Below are 15,345 nucleotides of genomic sequence, written 5' to 3'. Positions count from 1 at the left end.
TCCATAATTAAGCCTGCATGTGCTTTCCTGCTACGACACGTCGAAATGTCTGCTGGGAAAAATACCTCTTTGGATCGCAGGATTCTGTTTTAAATGAAAGTAGTAGCGGCTTCTTCTTCTCCCTGCTCCCTTACAGCCTGATCTCTCTGTTTCTCTGCCAGGAGATACGATTCACACACACACACACACACACGCACACACACACACACACTTTCCTTTTTCTGTGTGTGTGTGTGCGTCTCTCTCTCTCTCTCTCTCTCTCTCTCTCTCTCTCTCTACTTGACGGGCCTGCCAGGAATATGATCAGAGAGAAACACTGGACTTTTCACCTCTAGCCATGTAAAGAGGCTTATGGTCATTCATCTTTACACACGCACACACACACACACACACACACACACACACAGAGGGGGATTTGGGGCTTGTTTTGACATGAAGTCATTGATATGCAGAGGGATCCAGAGGAAGGAAAGCCAACGTGAAGTCAGCGCATTCGGCTGATTTCATTGGCAGTGAAAACTGAATTACCTGTAAATGATGTGGCCGTCACGCCCCCAAAGCATTTGAAAGGAATACAATAAAGGGCGTGGCCTCAAGAAGAGAGGGTCTAGCAAAAAATATTGAATTAAAAACAAAAGTCTTTAATGCAAAACCGGCAGAATAGAAATTAAAATGACCGGGGAGAAATGTTTATCACTTGCACCTGATTGAGAAGATGAAAACAAATTCTACATTCGCTTTTCCGCTGTAAACTCTTGAAAAGGCATGCACATTATTAGAATAAACACAAACACACACACACACATGCTGCATACCAGGTGGATTATGCCAACACATTTGGTTTAAAAGAGAAAATTGAGGTTTGTAAACTGTGCGACTTTTTATAAAATCTCTCAAGGAACACCTGAAAATGGTCGTCTTGGAAGTCACACACAAACACACACACACACACACACACACACTCACACACACGCTCCATTTCAATACTGTCATGTGTCAAAAAAAAGAAACACAGCCAAAGGAAAGCAGCGGGTCGGAACAACATGCAGAGGTGAAGGTGCAGAAATGTTGTTGGTTTTTATTCCACTTCTCTCAACCGCTTCCTGGAACAATTAAGGCCCCTAAAGTCTTCTCCCCTCAGACATTTGTTTTCTCTAAGTCAATAGAAGGGCAAGATGCCATAAAAAAAACACTTTCACCGCGTCCCTCCCCGCCCCGACACACACCCCTTCCAGAAAAAACACCGTTAACACTCTTACTATGTTATATTTTGGGACGCTTCCAAGTCAGACAAGTCGCTGTTTTATTGCGTGAACCAACAACTCCATTAGGTTTACGGCCTCCCCCTCTCCTCCCATCTCCTCACTCGGCCTGAAATATACACTGATGCTGAAATAATACACTGACGCTGAAATCCACTGCGCTCCAGACGGCCGTTCCTGATGAGTCACCTAATGTGTGCTTACTCAGGAGAAAGCTATCATTGGGAACCGCTCAGACAACAGGTAGCGCTTTCAGCTGGCGTCCTCGGGGAGGGGGGAGAAACCAGTTATAGATCATTGTGAACCTGTTCAGGGTGTGTGTGTGTGTGTGTGTGTAGGCGGGGGGGGGGGGGGGGGGATAATGAGACGTGTAAATCAGGATTTGGCAGCGAGTGCAGCGTCAACTCTGAATGAACTCCTCCGAAAGCTGACTCACCGTGAACACCGAGGAGGCACTTTGATGTTTTATTCAATGTCATGCTTTAAACTCTTGAACTGCTTAAATCATTTCACCACCCCAAAAAATGTGTCACAAACTCCGCGAGTGGATGTGCCACTCCTCGTCTGTCCACGGTAAACGGCATCATATTTTTGAGGCTGCATGCTCGAGGACCTCCTGTTGGTTGTGGCGACTCACGCTTTCAACAAAGACGCCTTTTATCGCCTGTTTTTATTTTACTGCTAAGTCCTTAGCAGCTAGTACTCAGCAGCTAGTACTCAGCAGCTAGTACCTCGCCTCTAGTACTAAACAGCTAGTACCTCTCAGCTAGTACTCAGCAGCAGCTGAGGTCTTTGCAGCTAGTACCTTGCGGCTAGTACCTCGCCTCTAGTACTCAGCCGCTAGTACCTCTCAGCTAGTACTCACAAGCAGCTGAGGCTTTAGCAGCTAATACTTAGCAGCTAGTACCTTTCAGCTAAAACCTCTCAGATTACACTCAGTAATCAACTAGTACTCAGCATCAGCTGAGTCCTTAGCAGCTAGTACTCAGCAGCTAGTACTCAGTAGGTAGTACCTCTCAGCGAATACTCAACATTAGCTGAGTCCTTAGCAGCTAGTACTCAGCAGCTAGTACTCAGCAGCTAGTACTCAGTAGGTAGTACCTCTCAGCGAGTACTCAGCAGCAGCTGGCCTTTACAGCTCGTACTTCGCAGCACTGTACTTGTACTTCTTTTAGTTTAAAGAAGTACAAGTACACTATGAAAACATGTAAATAAATGAGCATCGACTGAATTCTCACTCGTCTTTGCAGGTTCTTTTATTTTTCATTATGAGTCCAGCTGAACATGATCTTCCTCGGGCGCTGAAAGCTGCACACTGGCTTCCATTCACCGCCGTGGAGGAATATGAACTGGTCCCTTTTTTCTTTTCTTGGAAAAGCCGCCTCTGTGTGTCCACTTTTTCTTCTCTTTGACTATGACATTTCCCTGCATGAATAGCAGGATGCGCTGCACAGTGCAGCCTGTACGCAGGTCTTTAACAGCGTATCCAGCCTGTTTCCTGCTACTCTCACAAGACACATAGACATTTTTTAATACAATTTTTTTAATTTGACCAATCCTGAAATGGTTTAAACCACTTACAGACTGGAAAATTACTAAATAAGAAACGCAAACCTTTAGTTTTAAGGATGTGTACTTAAATCCTGAACTTATGCTACGTTCACAAGCTTTTTCCCAACACCTTTTCGTGGCGGAAAGGGGGCGTGGCTTATCTCCGTGGCTTATCTCTCTACAAACAGTTAGCATTTCCGCCATCCACCATTGAAATAACCACCAGCATGAAAAGTAGCCAATTTGCCACCTTGAGAATAAACATTTGCAAAAGAAAAAAAAGGAAAAACCGCAACAAACATCTCTGAAACTTTTGAGAAAATGTTTCTTCTTGTAGTTTTCAGTGGGACGATGAGAACTAGGCTGCACTTGACATTACATTGAATCCAACAGAGGCTTTAAAAAAACCCTGTATTTTTAGGCTTGGGACCCGAGTGATAAAAGTAGCCGTCACCCTGGGACCCAGACTAATTAAAACTAGTGACACTGAGAAGACGCTGCAGCAGATCCTCAGGTCCTGAATCCTGACCTTCGCTTCAAATAAATGCTACAACACGAGGATAGCTAGCCGCCTGGTGGCATGAAAGTTGACATATTTGGGGCCATGATACAGTGCACACGCCCCACACAGCAACACGCTCCACACAGCAACGCGCCCCACACATCAACGCGCCCCACACAGCAACGCGCCCCACACAGTAATGTGACCCACACAGCAACGCACTCCACACAGCAATGTGACCCACACAGCAATGTGACCCACACAGCAATGCGCCCCACACTGCAAAGCACCCCACACAGCATCGCGCCCCACACAGCATCGCGCCCCACACTGCACAGCACCCCACACAGCAACGCGCCCCACACTGCAAAGCACCCCACACTGCAACACGCGCCACACAGCAATGCATCCAACACAGCAACGTGCCGCACACTGCAAAGCACCCCACACAGCAACACGCCCCTTACTGCAACAGGCCCCACACAGCCATGTGCCCCACAGCAATGCACCCCACACTGCAACGCGCCCCACACAGCAACGCACCCTTACTGCAACAGGCCCCACACAGCAACGTGCCCCGCACAGCAACACACCCCACACAGCAATGCGCCCCACACAGCAACACACCCTACACAGCAACGCGCCCCACATTGCAACGCGCCCCACGCGGCTGCCTCTGGGTGAATACTGTCGTCTCTCTGCTCACATATTGATCCTATTTCCTGCAATGTGTGGTTATGGAAATCAAATGCAACTCATGTCATGGAAAAATAGCGTAATGTTGGCTGTCGCTGCATGTGTGTATGTGTGTGTGTGTGTGTGTGTGTGTGTGTGTGTGTGTGTGCGGTTGTTGCGGCGCTGGGAGAGTGATTGTGATGAATATAACCGGAGAGTTGCACTGACGAGAGTTTATGAAAGCAAAAGGAGAAAAAGACAAAAGTGTTTGGAAGTATTCAGAACTTCTGAACTTGAAACCAAGCGGACTGAAGGAAGTCATCGTGAAGGAATCACAGATTGAGTTTGTCTCTTCTTTGTGTGTTTGTTTGTGTATTTGTTACCACAGCTGCTTCACTGATGTCTGCATGCAGTGCTTGTGTGCTTTGTTGTTGTTGTTGTGTACCTGGTGGAAAAGTGATTAAATAATACCACAAACACATTGCATCTGTGCTCTATAAATATCTATACAATCCAAACTACACAACAATTGATCAGGCATTCATTTATTTCTTTATTTTTGTGTGTTTTATTTGTGCTTTCTTACCTCTTGTAATGTGTTGGGCCTTTGTTTGATCACTTTGTGACCTGAGTCTGTGAATAAAATGTTATAAATAAATGACCTGAAGACATTTTGCGGCGTGAGTCCAGGTCTTGTGCAGACCGGCTGACACACAAAGACACAACAACATTACAAACACCTCCCAGTGCAACGCACGCACAGCACTTAGACTCAGTAAGAGACATTTAAATTCAAGTGAATAGGATAGTAAATAGTAAAGGTGGAATTGACTCTACAAACACAAGTCTGTTAATCTTCAGGACCGATGTTGATGATTTTATACGACTTCTGGAAAAATGTCCTGTCAAGCCACAGAATCAAAAATAAAAAAAGAACATCTGACTCAAAACTTCATAAAGTCACGACATATGTGTGAATTTGTGTTACTATCCAACTGCTCGTGACCAGTGGACATGTTTTCCTGCAGCGTTTTCCAGACCAGAGTCCCACAAATCAAAACATTAAAAAAAGAAAAGAAAAGAGCCCAATTCAATAAAAACCAGCCGGGATCATAAACATGTGCAGAAACATGTGTCGTTAAAACATAACACGCACAATAGAAAACACATCATGAGCCCACGAAGCTATAAGATACACAACATAATGCACAAAGAGTGCAGTCAGACAAAAAGCAATAGTTCTTATGTGGATGGAGGATTAAATGATTGAATACAACTCATATCCATCACATATTTCTCTAATTAAATTCATAAATTATACATGAATGAATCATATTAACAAAGGACAATAATAGAATGAACTGTCCAAATATATTTTGATAGTACTTGTACAACACGTTACCACTGTCACCGAGTTAAATATTCTGTTGAGGTATAAAATGATGATGTAATACTTCTTAATTAATACTTTCTATCCCACTGCATTTATTTCACTTGTACTTGTTCTGAAGTAACGTGAAATATTAAAATACTGCATTGACTGCTGCTTAATAACTAAAAATAATATATTAACCGTAACTGTAGATATTTAATCTGAGGTTTTGCCGAACGTCGAGATTATATCATCCACCTCCTTAACTCATTAGATATTAACACTTAATGCTAATAAACAAGTGCTAAATATTATAAAACTGCTAAATAAACACTCGACTAATTCTCTTAAAGCACTTTTAATCGTGCATCAATAATAATACTGTTAATAATTAAGCTATGAACTCCAAAATAAAAACGGAATACAGCAGTTAATATTCGACTCCCATCCTCATCTGCTTCCTAAATAAATAACAATGAATTACATTACGTCACATTAGAGACGACCACGCTGAGGGTTGTTTCCTCTGGAGGGGGGACCGCCTGCACCACGAGGAGGGAGGACACACCGTGAGGAGGGAGGACACACTGTGAGGAGGGAGGACACACTGTGAGGAGGGAGGACACACTGTAGGAGGGAGGACACACTGTAGGAGGGAGGACACACTGTAGGAGGAAGGACACACCGTGAGGAGGGAGGACACACTGTAGGAGGGAGGACACACTGTAGGAGGAAGGACACACCGTGAGGAGGGAGGACACACTGTAGGAGGGAGGACACACTGTAGGAGGGAGGACACACTGTGAGGAGGGAAGACACACCGTGAGGAGGGAGGACACACCGTGAGGAGGGAGGACACACTGTGAGGAGGGAGGACACACTGTAGGAGGAAGGACACACTGTAGGAGGGAGGACACACCGTGAGGAGGGAGGACACACTGTAGGAGGGAGGACACACCGTGAGGAGGGAGGACACACCGTGAGGAGGGAGGACACACTGTAGGAGGGAGGACACACTGTAGGAGGAAGGACACACCGTGAGGAGGGAGGACACACTGTAGGAGAAAGGACACACTGTAGGAGGGAGGACACACCGTGAGGAGGGAGGACACACTGTAGGAGGGAGGACACACCGTGAGGAGGGAGGACACACCGTGAGGAGGGAGGACACACTGTGAGGAGGGAGGACACACTGTAGGAGGGAGGACACACTGTAGGAGGAAGGACACACCGTGAGGAGGGAGGACACACTGTAGGAGGGAGGACACACCGTGAGGAGGGAGGACACACTGTAGGAGGAAGGACACACCGTGAGGAGGGAGGACACACGGTGAGGAGGGAGGACACACCGTGAGGAGGGAGGACACACCGTTGAACGCTGGAGTTGCATTTGAATGTGTGCCAGAGAACTCTCCTCCTCCGTGTCCTTCACTGCCTCATTTCACTTTGTGCAAAACAGCTTCTCTCTCTCTCTCTCTCTCTCTCTCTCTCTCTCTCTCTCTCTCTCTCTCTCTCTCTCTCTCTCTCTCTCTCTCTCTCTCTCTGACACCTGATCCAGCTGAAGCATTCAGAGCACCCTGACATCCTTTGGTTCTGCGTCTTTGATACGAATCAAATCCTCTCTCTGTTCATCCCGCATGACCTTAATGTTTTAATGGGGCCCTTGTGGCCCTTGTGGCCCCTCGGGGCCCCTTGGGGCCTCGGCATCCACGTGTGTTCACCTCAACGTCTTCGATGCAAAGAACAGAATGAAGTTGAGAGGATCAGCTGCAGAGAGCCACACTCTGCTGTCCTCTCACTGAGCGTGCGGTCCGTCTGCCTCCGGGCAGAGGACAGTGATTTAGAGAGCGTGCACGGCAGTAGATTACACATTGATCAAACACCCTCCTCCCTTTTTTAAATATTGATTTTTTTTTGGAGGAAATGTGAAGGAAGGTAATTTACTTGCCAACTATATTCCCTTTCGGATCACCGCGAGCGGCCAAAATCAATCCCGGGCCCAGAGATGTTATCGCTGACAGGAGAAGTGCAACGGCAGGCTCCAGATGCACGTTATGCTGAGGACCATAACACAGGAATATTATCATAAAATACTGCTGGATGGGCTGGGGTCTGAATGTTAAAAACAGTATTGAAAGTTGTAAGATTTAAAATGACTGTGATATTTCACAATAAATAAGATTATTATAGACACAACAGGTGTTTACTGCAGTGTAGATATGTGATAGTATAATAACACATTCACACCTCAGTGTTTTATTTTAAGTCCCTTTTTGCTTTTAAGTCATTTTATGCAGTTATTTTGTTCCGTTTTTCTTTTACTTATTTAATTTATTTCTTGTTCCATTTGCTCTTTTCTGCCTCCAGTTTTCCTAAATGTTTTCCTGTAATGACGTTTTGTTCCACTGCCTTGATTCTCTGTTTGTAAAAGTGCCATGTAAATAAAGTTATTATTATTATTATTATTATAATGAGTTATATTATTTTACAGTAGTTTAATTTAACAAAGAGCCTTTTTCTTTTCTTTTTTAAAGTTGCCACTCTTTGGGAAAACCTTATAATATGCAGATATTTCTCAAATTAATTTACATTTTTAATTGTATTATATTTATCATTATACATACATTATATATACATATATATGTAAATATATATAATATAAAAATATATACATATATATTATATATAAATAAATATTCAAATAAAAAATATATTTATACAAATATCTAAATATATTATTGCTATATAATATATATATGTACATACTTATATATATACATATTTTATTATTATATTATATATTAATTAAATATCCCATTAATAAACACACCTATTTTTTCATCATATATGTATTATTCTAAAAGTGATTATTTGTATTATTATTATTATTATTAATAATAATCCCTAAAGGTGATTATTAATAATAATCTAAATATGATTATTCATAATAATAATCTAAAGGTGAATAACAATCATTCCTAAAGGTGATTATTATCAATAATAATAATTATTAGTAATAATAATGTGAAGGTGTCCCGTGCCGTCAGTCCCGCTGCTCTCCTCTCCGCGGCGCAGTCCTCTCGCTCCTCGGAGGAGGAAGTGCAGCCTGCGACACCGAGAATTGAAAGTACGCCATAAATATGGCGCCAAAAGAGTTTTCAAGCTGATGATAAGAGCGGATTGTTCTCTCCCGCGCGTCGTCTTTCTTCCTGGTTGTCTCTCCTTCCCGGCGCGAGGAGCGCGTAGCGGGCGGCAGACCGGGACCCGGCTGAGCGGCTCTCGCGGCGGCGGGTGCGAGCACGTCCACCGGCTCGAGGAGTGCAGCGAGGCGGCGGGCGAAGCCGCGGCCGCTGCGTGTCTCTCCGGGAGGAGGCGCGTTGCGAAACCCACTCGCGAGCTTCTCTGACTCATCGTTTGGAAATAAAGCATCCTTTTTCTATTTTTTTTCTTAAAAAAAAAAAAAATTATATATATATATTTTGTATATCAACCCTCCTCTTGCCTCTCCGCCCCCCTTTTTTCCTCGCGTTCCTCTGGCACCACAGAGGAAAACATCGGCAGATAAAACACATTTTTTGCGTGTGGACACCACGTTTGGGCTGCTGCTGTGTTTTTTTTGTGTTTTTTTTTTGTGCAAAATGCGACATGCTTTCCTGTGAGCGGCATGTTGTGCGCACCTCGCAGCCCGCTACACGGTGAGCAGCAGCGGGACCAAGCGGCGGACCACAGCGGCACCAGCAGCACCAGCACACCGGACCGGCTGCTGCTGCTGCTGCTGCTGTTGTTGTTGTTGTTGTTGTTGACCACTTGCTAAAAAAAAAAGAAGAAAAAAAAGGCTGCAACTCAGTCCGGCTGCTACACTTTTGGGGTTTTGTTTCATTCCGGCTCTGCGCTCTCGGCGGCCGGGTCTTTTTTTTGCGGAGCGACGCGCTGTCAACGCGGACCGCGCGCGCACGAGGGGGAGGGAGGGAGAGAGCGAGAGAGCGAGAGAGCGAGAGGGGAGGGACGGTCCTGTCACCCAAACGTGGAAGCCGGAGTCTGGGGCTGTTGAGCAGCCTTGCCAGTAGCGGTGGGGGTGGGGGGGCACCGAGTGGGCAAAGCGGACCACTGAACCCCTCCTTCTGCGGGTTGGACTACATGTGCCGGGCTCCCGATGACCCCCTAATCTCCGGGACTCGTCCAGGACCGTGGACGTCTCTGCATCCGGAGCTGACCGCGAGCAAGGTAACACACAAATACCGTAATGCTCGTGCAGGGTGCGCGCAATGCAATGTGGAAGTGGGAGTGTCGGTGCCGTGTCGGTGCTAGGCTAGCAGCTGGAGGGGGGCTCCGTACGCACTTTTCAGCTGCGGGCTTGTCAGTCCGCACGGCGGGGCGCCTCGTCGGTGTCGTGTGTGTGTGTGTGTGCGTGCGTGTGCGTGTCTGTGAGCAGCGCAACGCAACGCAGATACCCGCTCGGAGCCGAAGCCGAGCGCACACACGCACACGGGGAAGAGGAATGATCCGAGGTAAACTTGGCCGCGCTGTAGCTCGGCAAAAAAAGCCGTGAATGTGAACGTGAACGTGAACGCGCCCCCCCCCCCCCTTGCCCTCCGGTGGGAATCAAGTGTGCGTGTGCGCGCGGCCACTTGGAGAGTGTCCAAGTGTGGTTATTATTATCTCGATGTATTTGTTTTAGTTGCGCGTAATTGCGACAAATCAGGGGTCGTTTGCAGCGTGGCGAGGAACGAGGAGCTGTAACTTGCAGGCGAATTTGAAAAAGCTGGAACACACACAAATATACACGCACATACACACGCACCCGCGCACGTGTATTGGCGTGTATAGGGGGTGTGTTGTGAAGTTGTGTGCCGGTGAGGTTGCCTGGTGCAGCGGGGTGGAGGCTGCTCCGTCTCTGGAGGGTTTTGCAGGTTCCTTCACTCCTCCGTTAAAAAAAAAGAAAAAGAAAAAGGAGAGGTGGAGCTCTGCTTTTAGGAAGGCTGAGCACGCAACCACAAACACACACCACACCAAACACACACACACACACACACACACACACACACACACACACACACACACACACACACATACACACACACACACACACATCAAGGAATTAGAGCAACTCCTCTCTGGCTTCTTCACCCTCTCCTCCTCCTGCTTCATGCTGTGCAGATCTTTCTGGCTTTAGAGGAGTGTGTGTGTGTGTGTGTGTGTGTGTGTGTGTGTGTGTGTGTGTGTGTGTGTGTGTGTGTGTGTGTGTGTGTGTGTGTGTGGAGTGGCTGTTGTTTACCTCCTCTAAGTCACAGCTGTCTGTCTCCCTGGTTGGTTGGATGCATCTTTACCTGTTTAGAAAACAAACAAAAGGAGGAGTGCGGATGCTGATGCTGGAGTCAGGTGTGAGCCGGGGTAATGGGGTGGAAGTGGGGCATCTGGGTGATGTTGTGGGGCCACCTACACTTCAGAAGGGCCCCGAGCTGAGAAGAGGAGGGAGGGTGGGGGGCTGTAAAAGAATATCATGTCTGTCTATCAGCGCGTGAACGGACGCAGGCGATGAACTGAATGTTTATTTCAAAAAAGATCTTTTGATCGAACACCTGCAGCTGAACTGCTGCAGCCTCCAATCAATTGAGCTGAAACCGTCTGGGGACTTGTTAAATGTTCCCATTGGGGAACACACGCGCGCACACACACACACACACACGCACATGCACACACACCACACACACATCTGCACATTGATTTGCACACCAAAAAAACTCTGTGTGCCTCTTGCTCACTCTAAACACATATTCAAGTACAGATGCACGTACGCTCTTCAAACTCTCTCTCTCTCTCTCTCTCTCTCGCACTCACTCACTCACTCACTCACTCACACACACACACACACACACACACACACACACACACACACACACACACACACACACACACACACACACACACACACAACTCTCCTCCTGCTGGGTATGAAACCGGAGATGAGTCATGGTGTGTGGGGGCAAAACATCTCTCTCTCTCTCTCTCTCTCTCTCTCTCTCTCTCTCTCTCTCTCTCTCTCTCTCTCTCTCTCTCTCTCGTTCATATCTCTTCCTGATGCAGTGTTACACCCCTCCCCCCCCTCCTCCCTCTCGGTTGTTTACAAGGCGGTTGAACAGGGATGAGAGCTGTTTTTTTATTTTCGACCCCCACCGGACCAATCGCCCATCATTTCCTTCTCCAGCCATCCATCCTGTTTCCTTTTCATCCTTCTGTTCCATCCATCCATCCTCTGCTCTTTTTTTTACTCCTCATCCTCTCATCCACCCATCACCCGTCTTTCTCTTCGTCATCGTCGCCTCTCGAGCAGGAGGACGTGTGTGTGTGCGACCCCGTGTGTCAGAATGTACATTATGTCACCTTTATAAGCCTGACATGTGTTCATGCGCACACGTGTGTGTGTGTGTGTGTGTGTGTGTGGGCGGGGACTGGAGGCTAGCGTAACGCGTGTGTGTGTATTTGTGTCTGCTGCGTTAAGCGCTGAGCCGGGATTGGCTGGAAAAGGGGGTAAGGACCCCACGTGGTGCGTTGTATCGCATTAGCTGCTACGTAGTGAAGAGGAGGAGGAGGAGGAGGAGGAAGAAGATGAGGGGGAGGAGGAGGAGCAGAAGAAGGAGGAGGAGGGGGGGTGTTGTTCATGAATGGGACTGCTGACGTCATGTAAACTGTACATTCGATCCTTCACACACACACACACACACACACACACACACACACACACACACACACACACACACACACACACACACCTCTCCCTTGTGCACATGAGTATCTTTTTTTATTTTTACGCACATTGCTCAAGAAGGCTGCAGGGCAAGTGTGTGTGTGTGCGCAGAAATACGTGTCAGATAAGAAGGATGGGAACCAACTAAGCTGAAGGATTTGCGTGTGTGTGTGTGTGTGCGTGTGTGTGTGCGTGTGTGTGTGTGTGTGTGTGCCTGCAGGCGGGTTGGCTAGCTGTCTCGTCTCCAGCTCTCTGCTTACTAACTAACCAAGCGGCATGTTGGTAGTATCACCAGCAGCTGAGTAGGGTGTGTGTGTGTGTGTGTTAGTGCATGTGTGCGTGTGTGTGTGTGTGTGTGTGTGTGTGTGTGTGTGTGTGTGGTTCCATGCGCTGTGATTTAGTGAGTGAACAGACCGATATTGGATTAACAATATTTATGCTGACGACCATAAATTAAATCTTTTGGTGATTTATTGTCGACTCTCGCTGAACGTCAAGCGGCAGAAAGAGCAAGAAATAGAATAGAAGTACGAGAACAACAGTTTTTATGACAAATACTTCATACTGTCAAACACGTGTGTGTGTGTGTGTGTGTGTGTGTGTGTGTGTGTGTGTGTGTGTGTGCCCTGCACGTTTTCTTGCAGCATGAAACCAGCCACGTGGTGGACTGAAGGCGGCAGGCGTGTGTTTACTCATGAACCCGTGTGTGTTGACAGTGTGTGCTCTCAGTGGACGACCCCGCTGTGTGTAGAACCTCATTAGTGTGTGTGTGTGTGTGTGTGTGTGTGTGTGTTTGAGAGAACGCTAACATGCTGTTCAGTGGGCAGGAGATGACGTCAGACCTCCAAGGCGGACAGAGGGGAACGCTTTAATTATTATTATTATGTTTTACCCGCCGTGTTTGGAGGATCTTTTGCACACCTGCACACACACACACATCGCTGGTGAGGACAGTGTGTGTGTGTGTGTGTGTGTTGCAGGAGTAATTTGAATACGCTCCATAACTCGGAGTCCCTCGTCGACTGAAGAAGAGCGCCGGGCCGTTCGGTGCAGCAGATGTTTTTTCAGATGAAATTAATGATCCGTTTCTTCTTCTGTGGTCGTTCACAGAGAAGATCCGTTGTCTTTCCTTCGTCGCTCCTCTTCCTCCTGAAGGAAACCAAATCGTTTACGTTATGCATGTCCAGGTGATATTTCTTGAGTGGTATTTCGTGAAATTTGAGGATTTCGTTTTTTTCCATCAGTGTATTTTGAATATTTTTGGGAGAGTTTTGGACAGTTTACAACCTTACAAACTGTTAACTCTCTTTTTTAATGTACTCTAAAGAAAGTCAGCAACTTGTTTCATTCTTTCTTTCTGTCTTTATTATTTGTTTATATTTTGTGGTATTATCATTTTTTTTTTCATCCTATGTCAGACTATTTTCTCTCAGTCCGTTTGCTCTCCTTTAGGGGAAAAAAATAAAGTGTGAAGGCGATGTCAGAGCAGTGATGGACGGGCTGACAGATGCTGCTTGAGCTCCTGATGGGAAGAGTTTTTAAGGAATGTGTGTGTATATGTGTGTGTGTGTGTGTGTGTGTGTGTGTGTGTGTGTGTTGAGAGAGATAGAGAGAGAGAGCGAGAGAGGGCGAGTAAACAACAGACAGAAACAGTATGTCAAACCTTCACTCTGCGGCTTGAACACTCGAGATGGAAAGAAGCTTTTGACTGAGTGTTGAAGATTTCATTTGTGCTTCATGTGTATTTAAAAAACGTCAAATTATAATTAAAGCGAATGCAAGAGAAGGCCGGAGAGTTTTTATTTAAAAAAAAACAAATAAAAACAAATGGTCGTCCAGGTGAGACCACAGAGAGGAAGGCCTGCAGACAATAAGTAAAGGAGACAAATGAGAAGACGGGAAGGTGAAGCCAGCGGGGACAGAAGGCAGAGAGGATGACAGACGACAAGAGGAGGAGGAAGACGAGGAGGAAGATAAACAGGGAGGTGTATCGTCGGGGAGTGAAGGGCAGAGTGCTGCTCGTCCTCCGTCTCGACGTCCTTTTCATCCCCCCTTTCGCTCCGTTCCAGGAGCTAATGAACTCCTGATAGCGTGGAGCAAAACCTCTCTCTCTCTCTCTCTCTCTCTCTCTCTCTCTCTCTCTCTCTCTCTCTCTCTTTGTTTCTCTTTCCCTCCCTCCCCACCTGTCCTCCGCTCTTTCTCTCTCTCGCTGCACTCTCTCCTGGCATTTCTTGTTGGCAGAGGGCCCCGAGCCCGCTGGCTCCTTCACCTCCTTCATTGTTTGTCAGCAGATTTCAGGAGACGGAGCGGCGAGAGGCTTAGTTAGAAAATAATTTGGACTTCAGCCTTCTTTTTTTTTTTTTGGAAATTGAATTTCGTCTGTCTCTCTCTCTCTCTCTCTCTTTCTTTCTCTCTCCTCTGTCCTCTCCTTCGACCCTTCGTTCCCAGCCCCCGTGATGCAGCGGCGGCAGCAGGAGCGGTGACAGCGTCAATAAATATCTTGTTAATGTTCTGCTGGCCGGAGCCAGCGAGGTGATAATAAAGGGAATCTATTTGATTTCTGCGGCTCATTTGTTTGGGTCCATCCGCCTGGTGTGGACACCACGTGTGTGTGTGTCCATGTTGTGTACCATGACACAGAATAAGTGTGTGTGACACTCAAAAGCTCCCAGGATACTGAGAAGCCTCCGCTGTAAAACCCTCCTGTGATGTAGGCCTCATTGAGAGAAGTTTGAAGCCTGCTTCACTTTTCTAATGCCTGCAAGCTAGCTGCACCTCACCATTATTATTATGTTTTTAATCAATTTGTCTCAAGGGTACCAATATTCTTCTATCTTCGTTCAGAAACAAACAATATAACAAGATGATAGACCCTATATTTGTATTTATATTACAAAGTATTGATTTGTTTCCTCACCGTATTGTCAGGAATCTTTTCCCTGAACCGGAGAATCTCTATTTCTTACGCTGACTAATTGACTTATAACTTGTGTGTGTGTCTGTGTGTTTACGTGTGTGTGTGTGTGTGTGGTGGTGGGAATACGGGGGGTTATGGGAATGGTGATGATGATGATATCAGCGTCACAGAGTGACTCATGACTGCTCTTAAGTGGCTCTGAGCTTTCCAGTCAGACCGTATGTGTGTGTGTGTGTGTGTGTGTGTGTGTGTGTGTGTGTGTGTGTGTGTGTGTTTTAATGAACGAGGTCGTGCGCTCAACATGACAGTTGCAGGCTGCGT

At 46.5% G+C, this 15,345-nt stretch overlaps 1 protein-coding gene across 3 annotated transcripts in view; it reads left to right on the top strand.

Annotated features, from left to right (window-relative positions):
- Positions 1-9,418: 9,418 nt before the first annotated feature.
- The window catches only part of jade2 (jade family PHD finger 2), a 115,735-nt gene continuing 109,808 nt past the window's right edge, over positions 9,419-15,345 (top strand). For all 3 annotated transcript variants that reach the window (XM_068600416.1, XM_068600415.1, XM_068600414.1), the window contains exon 1: positions 9,419-9,586. In XM_068600416.1, the coding sequence (XP_068456517.1) occupies positions 9,500-9,586 (87 nt within the window). In that variant the 5' untranslated portion in view covers positions 9,419-9,499. The remainder of the gene's footprint in view (positions 9,587-15,345) is intronic.

This window comes from Clinocottus analis, unplaced genomic scaffold (assembly GCF_023055335.1).
Source record: "Clinocottus analis isolate CAN_PGR_092001 unplaced genomic scaffold, fCliAna1.0.p SCAF_5, whole genome shotgun sequence".
Taxonomy (NCBI): domain Eukaryota; kingdom Metazoa; phylum Chordata; class Actinopteri; order Perciformes; family Cottidae; genus Clinocottus; species Clinocottus analis.
The sequence above is the reverse complement of the archived record's forward strand: the minus strand, read 5'-3'. Positions and strand labels throughout refer to the sequence as shown.